At 31.8% G+C, this 7,157-nt stretch overlaps 1 protein-coding gene across 4 annotated transcripts in view; it reads right to left on the reverse strand.

The window, feature by feature from the left end:
• Samsn1 (SAM domain, SH3 domain and nuclear localization signals 1) overlaps positions 1 to 6,664 on the reverse strand; it is a 47,926-nt gene extending 41,262 nt beyond the window's left edge. For all 4 annotated transcript variants that reach the window (XR_001231017.1, XM_013503806.1, XM_013503803.1 and 1 more), the window contains exon 1: positions 6,482 to 6,664. Coding sequence is in view for 3 of the 4 variants with exons in the window: in XM_013503806.1 (XP_013359260.1) it covers positions 6,482 to 6,538 (57 nt within the window). In the remaining variant the exon portion in view is untranslated. The remainder of the gene's footprint in view (positions 1 to 6,481) is intronic.
• Positions 6,665 to 7,157: the final 493 nt, after the last annotated feature.

A 7,157-nucleotide genomic window follows, 5' to 3' on the forward strand; every position in this document is an offset into this window, starting at 1 on the left:
GAAGCTAGGGACACATCCTTCCCTCACACCCTCAGGGAACATCAACCTTCCTAGCACCTTGATTTTGGACTTTCTCTAGTCACCAACTGTTGTGGAAGCCCTGGCAAACTCAAGCAGAGTGAGTGAAAATTTTCATGTGAGATGAGGAGGGTATTGCTTGCCCTTTTTTTCCCCTACTGTTTTCACGAATGGCTCTTTCTATAAGAATCACACAATTTACCACCAAAGACAGCTTTAAAACTTTTTGTATTATTATTAATCAATTTTTAATGGGCAATACCTTTGTTCCTTACTAAGAAGCTAATATAAATATCTTATTTCTAAAAGTTTGACTGAATGCTTAACATCACGAAGGAGAAATGGATCGCTTTGTAATGCTAAATTTAAAAACTTAGATATGTAGAATATAGACTAAATTCTATTATTTGATAAACAATTTTCACAGCTAATGAAGCCATTTATCTCTAAGGAAAAGAAAGATTAAAGAAATAAGCTCCCCATTAAATTGATTTTAACCCATTAAGTGTATTAAAAATCAAGATCATCAATTCTTACCCTTCCTAGAGATATGATATCCAAATTTTGAAACAAAGAGGAGGATAAACTCTATCACATCTCTCAACTATCTTCTGATCTTTCTACATATTGTCTGGGCACTTTTCAAGTAAAGAAAAAAATTTGGCCCCAAATTTTTTGCAGTAAAATTCCTTGGGATAAAATATGATTACAGGCTAATTTGTAAACGAGGGATGCTAAAATGAATTAAGACTTTCTTAGAAAGTTTTCATGGCTAAACTTAAATCAACATTTTAATCAATTGAACTTGGGGAAAAGAGCAAGTTATGATCTCATCTTTTCAAATTTTAAGTGTCCTAAAATCTAAAATCAAATCCAATAGGAAATTTTATTTTGAAGGGAAAGGAAAACATCTTTGGAAGTGGTGTACCAATTTTGAAATGAATATCTAGTGACTGTATGCAGTGGAAAGTTCAATTTAAATTTAAAACCATTAATCTAGAACATCACTTCCAAATTTTGAAGTGTTTGCACAACTCCTGCATATCTTGTCAGAATGCACATTCTGATTTAGCAGATGTAGGGCAGGAAGGCCAAAGGATCTGCATTACTCATGCTCTCCTGGAAGGGCAGTGTTGCTGGTCTGTAGTACCACCGTGTGAATATTTAGGAACACTATATTAAATCCAATTTTTGTAACTCTTGGATACCTTTTAAAATGCTCTATACTTCATGTCTTATTTGGCATACATTTGCATTGCAATTTACTTATAAAATTTTGGCACTTTGGAGAAACACATGGCATAAATATTAAGGGAATGTATAAATAAAGAGAACCTCTTAAGAGATTCCTTTTGAAGGAAGGCAGAAGCAACCAAAAGTAAAAATAAATATTTATTTATACATAGTATTTTTAAATGGGAAAAGAGTCAATCTAACATATTATCTACATTCCAGAGAACTCTATTTGAAAAGTCAAAGAGTCAAGTGAACTAATCTAAAATATTGCCTGAAATTGCATTCCAGATGAAGAAGTAATAGGGACAGTAGTGAGGCACAGGCTTAGAAGCTGAAAAGCTGTCCTAGAGATTCCCATTTTTTTTTTTTTTTTTTTTTTTACTAGCAATGATACCTTAGGGTATCCAAACCATTTCATATCTACAGGACTGTTCTCTTCCTTGTGAACTTGGGAAAAATAATGCTTATCTCATAAGAGCTCTGAGAAGATTTTCAAAAGCTAATGGACATTAACACCTCATGCAAGAGCCTGTCCTGAAATAAGCACCAATACAAGTAGATAATTCTCTGTCTTACAACTGGTTAAGTAAGAGTTAAAGTGTATTTTAATAGGCTTGATACAAAAAGCAATGAAGAAAGCTTTTTAATGCCACAACTATGTGTCATCCTTGTCTAGGAGCATAAATTTGCACAGCGGGCAATGCAGTGAAAACAGCTCATAATCAACTCATCACCTCTCATCACTGCTAGGATCAAATGCAAATGCGAAAGAATGCCACTTCAGTCACTGCTAGTGAAAATTAGCATCTGTGACACTAATGGTGTCTCATTTAGTATGCTCTTTAGATGAAAAAGAATGGTAAAAAATGGCTATTTTAGGAAGTGCCATTGTTCCAACGTTTTCCTTTACAATAACAGTGATACTGGAATCTCCATCAGGCAAAGAAAACCTCAGTTACCATTTATTACCACAGATCATTAATCCAGCCAAATAAAGGCCAAGTTGTTCTGATTACACTTACTAAGTTTTATTTGTGGGATCTGTTCCTTTTTTATTTTCAAAAGTTTGTGCCATAATCTTTATATTATGTAACAGTGTGCTTCTCCAGGATAATTGTGCAAAATTGGGTGTACTGGCATTGGGAAAATACACCTTACAAATGATTGCAGTTGTATTTACACAAAAACTTTATTACATGCCCACTGATGGAGTTGCTACCAAGAATAATAAAAATACATAGTACTTGTGAACCAGGACCCTTTAGACAGATTAAAGAAAATCTACTCACTTCACAAACATTTATTGAAAGTCTGCTCTGGAGGCCTTATACTAGATGCAGAAGGAAAATGATTGTTATACTCATTTCAACATTAGTTCTCCATTTTTTCTAAGTATTTGAGTATTAGGAAAGTTCTGGGTTCTTTTTAATAATTCTAAATTTTGAAACTTGGGCAAATACCTGGAGAGGTTTCATAGATGAACTTCCTGTATTTAATCAGACAAGGAAATAAAGAACTGAATCCTTTTTCAAATTACAAAAGCCCTTTAACAATACGATCTCCTGGTCTCCTTAAAGTTGATCTGTCATTTAAGTCAGAAACAGAAGTAACATCGACAATCCTGTTACTTGTAACAGTATGAAAAACAAGAAAATTAAGAATGGCAGTATAGGAAACTGACTTCATATATATTTCACATGACAGTTTTATTCTCCGTCTATTTTTCTTTTTAAATGATAATTAACCGTTTGTATGTCTTAGGTGCTTTATGTATGAGGCCAAATATGTGATTCTTTCACACAGTTATCACAAATATTAAATAAATTAATGCACATTTACTTCTGAGCAGAGCAATTGGTATGCAACAAATTCACAGTAACTATAAAGAATAAAAATAAAATATAGTCAAAAACAAGTAAAACTATGCTTTAAAATTTCAGTATTTATAGAATATAGTATGAAAACATTTCATAAATTTAAAACCATGGATATGATAGTACATGCACATACACTATCAGTACTAGTGGTAGGAATGTAAAAGTAGAATTTAAGAAGGAAGGTTCAAAACTTTAACAAAGTTCTTTTTTAACTAATCTAAATGTAGATTATTTAATCACTATTAATCAAATTTCTTTTAGAATTGGAGTTTACCTTTATACCTAGACAATGCTGAGACACATATTAAACATGGTAGAATTCATTAACTTTCTACCATATAAGATGGGTTGATTTTATAATGATTCTCCAAAGGCTCTGGAATTTCCATTGGGAAATATCTTTGATATGTGAATCTCAGTCTATGCTGTGAATGTCTTCTGATTAATTTGAATCTCTTGGCCTTATCAGTGATGCAAAGGAAAGAAGCCATAATAAAAATAGAGGAATAAATAAAAAAGTTATCACATTAATTATAAAATTATAAATAGTACAACTGTATATTGATGTATATTTTGATTTATTTCTTTTTTAGTCATGGGTATGTTTATTGGTGAATATTGTGAATATAAGAAAATAAGATTACTTTGGATACAGGATTTTTATAAAATCTATTACCACATGAATGTTCTTAATCTTATGACAAATATAAGACCTATTTGTAAATACTAAGACCAAAATGTTCCATTTATTTTCTTTGTTATATTTTATGCTTATCTAATACATAAAAATATTAAAATTATTCATATTAGTGAGGTACCTGTGATGTTCTGATACATGTATACATTGTGTAAAATTTTAAATCATGTCAAACATCTCTGTTTCCATCTTTTCTTTATGGTGAAAACATTTAAATTTCTTTCTTTCAGGTTTCAAAATGTACAGTACATTCTCCTCTATTATTACAGCTACCTAACTCTAATTTGTTTCCACTCACTCTCTTTTAAATACAAGTAGCACAAGTTTTACTTTAGATAATATGATATAATATGCCTTACATCTGAATTGGGTAGTAGGTCCCCTGAACTGTAACTTATGGAGCTTAACATGAACTAAATTATTTAACAATATTTCCTTTTATTTTTAATATTGTTACTTCTTACCTATTTCAACATTTACTATTGCAGAAAATGCCTTTCCAAAATTTTGAGTGTATACTACAAAGAGTGTATGTTCATGCATCAGGAGATAGACTATCATCTGCTGTGCAACTGGTACAGTGGTGATTTCTCATACTTCAGACCAATTTCTTTGTGGCTATATTTTATTTTACAGGTATAGGATTACATTCCCTTTCAGTAGATGAAGGGACTTGTACTCCTCCTTTTACCTGCCACTAATTTGTAAAGATCATCTTATCATCCATATTTGCCATCTTTCATGGATTCTGATCTTAATAAATAAAATATTCAAGGAAAAGTACACAGTGAAATAACTGTGAATTAAGAAACATAATTATTGAAAAAATATTCCTTCCATATTAAAAAGAAAGAACCCAATTAAACAGTAAAATAAAAGCAGACATTTGCACAAAGGAATGGGGTCAGGAGACAGGGGAAAGATAGAGAGTATTTATATGCAAATATAAAACAAATGTCAATATCATGGATTGCAAACATGTACATAAAAATAAAATTATAACAATAAAGTGTACGTGAGTTACACTTATGCATTTAAACTCACACATCTCTTTAAATTCACGTAGAATGAAACCCCCCTCTACCTAAAGAAAATGGGAGTTCACTCACAGAAAAAAGTCAGTATGTTTAATATGACTATTTTCTGTGATATCTTTTGTTCTTTGATGTAAATTATATCAAATGTGCTTTTATTTTATGAATGAAGAAGTCAATGATGTGAAAAGTATTTTACACGGATTAGGATGGTTTTTTCTATAAAGCCAAATGATGATAAAGCATCAATATAGAAATAATTCAGTGACATAATATGGTAGTAACTCACTACATACTTCAGTACTTATGAAATAGTCTAAATTTTAAATATTTGAGAAAAGCTATGGCTTCATATTAATTTTTACAATCTCCTCACCTCCAAAATAAGTACTTGTTACATTGAGTCAGATATATTTTATGTAAAATTAATTCTAAATAAGGAAATAAGTGATATGTTCCAAAAACTTTTTTGTACATATTGGAAAAATGTTATTTGACCTTTTTAATTTTATTAGAAAAGAAATCATAATATGTTACATAGATAAATTTGAACTGAAGATGTTCCTCTAGCCTTTATTAGATTTTTATGACAGAAAATATTAGAATTGATAAACAATTATAGTATTCTTGGTTTCAAAGATTAAAAATAACTTGTTTCTGATTTCCTTTAAAGATGTATACAGTAACTTCCAAAGTGTTTGAAAATATTGATCAGTGTCCACTGCCACATCAGTTTGAAAGATCACAATCAATTCCCACCCCATTTGTCTAAAACAAGTGCCTAACAAAGGCTGATAGCAAGCAATAAATCAATCATTTAAAAAGACATCTGGGCTTAGCCATAGTGTAATTCAGAGAATAAAAATTTTATTAATCTGAGGACCTCAAAAATGTACACTTACTAGAGAAACACTCCAACTTGAGTATTTCATAAATTTTTAATATTATTCATGAATCACATTTAGAGTTCTGATACAGAATTTAAACTTTCTTATCCTACACCTACTTTTTAAAGTAAAATCAATGCCAAGACAAAGTGTAGCATAGCACTCTACATAACACCAACTGGTCAACCACACAAGTTGATGGAGTTTGGATATTTCTCAAAACATAACCTAATCCTTTCTAGTAAAATTTTTTAGTTTGAGGGAAAGAGTAGAAAAAAAATGCCTCTCTAAAACAGACTATCATATTTTACCATTTACACATTAACTGAAATAACTCCACTTACAACCTTCTCATAATTAAATGCATTAAGAAAAGCTAAGCTCTTACAAGGTAAAATGCTTGTGGTAGTCTTAAATAGACACCGACAACCTTTTGGCCATTGAAAATTTCAAGCAGTCATCGAACCTCTAAAACACAGACAACCAAATTGAGATTTGTAGAGTTGATCTGAACTCAAACTTCAGTTAAAGGTGTAACCAATCAATTTAAAAAAACCTTCAGAGACAGTAATTGTCAGTTGTTAAAGTCTTACTTTCCAAAGCAACTTTTCTATTTTTGCCGTTGCACTCAGTCCTTTGCTTAAACTGACTTAACAACAGACAGATAAAAGCACTGCGTGTGTTTTCTATGAAATGTTTTAGTTTTATTTATTAATTATGAAATTATCTTACCTTTGGTTTTTGATGTTTCTCCTTTTCTGAAACATTGGATGGTTTTCTCTTCAGCATTTTGAATTCAGACTACTTCTACTTAGTGCACTTTTTGCTGTTGCAGAAGGGACAGAAAATAGCAGTTGGCTTCCCTGAGGTGCAGCATCAGATAAGTCTGAGACCAGTGAGCTGCCATTTCCTCTTTTGGTCAGGATGTGACTTCAACATAAAGGTTTAAGGGTTTTTTTTGTTTTTTTTTTTACCCATATCTCTTTGGTAACTAGTGCTCTGTCTCTGCTGTGTTCTGGGAGATAGATTCTCAAATCTCACACTGCGATATGCTTGCAGTGTTACCTAGGGCCATGAAGATTTCTAAAGAAAACTCATTTTCTCAGTTTGTGTAAAAATAAAAACCTATGACACATTCTACGGTACAAGGAAGAAAATATTGGAGTGAACAGATTACCTAAAATTTGCGATATTTTCATTTTTATTATTAAAATAAGAGAATACAGAAAGTATTCAGTTTTACATTTCCGATTAAATATTGTTGGAGAGTGTTCCAGGAGCAGCTAGACACCTGGGCTTGAGTCTGTGCTCGCCCACACCGCCACGGTTCCCAGCTGAAACGCGCGGAGAGAGCCAGCGAGAGACAGTGTTCCAGGAGCGGCTAGACACCTGGGCTCGAGTCTGTGCT

This window comes from Chinchilla lanigera, unplaced genomic scaffold (genome assembly GCF_000276665.1).
Source record: "Chinchilla lanigera isolate Chin_1 unplaced genomic scaffold, ChiLan1.0 scaffold00006, whole genome shotgun sequence".
Taxonomy (NCBI): Eukaryota; Metazoa; Chordata; class Mammalia; order Rodentia; family Chinchillidae; genus Chinchilla; species Chinchilla lanigera.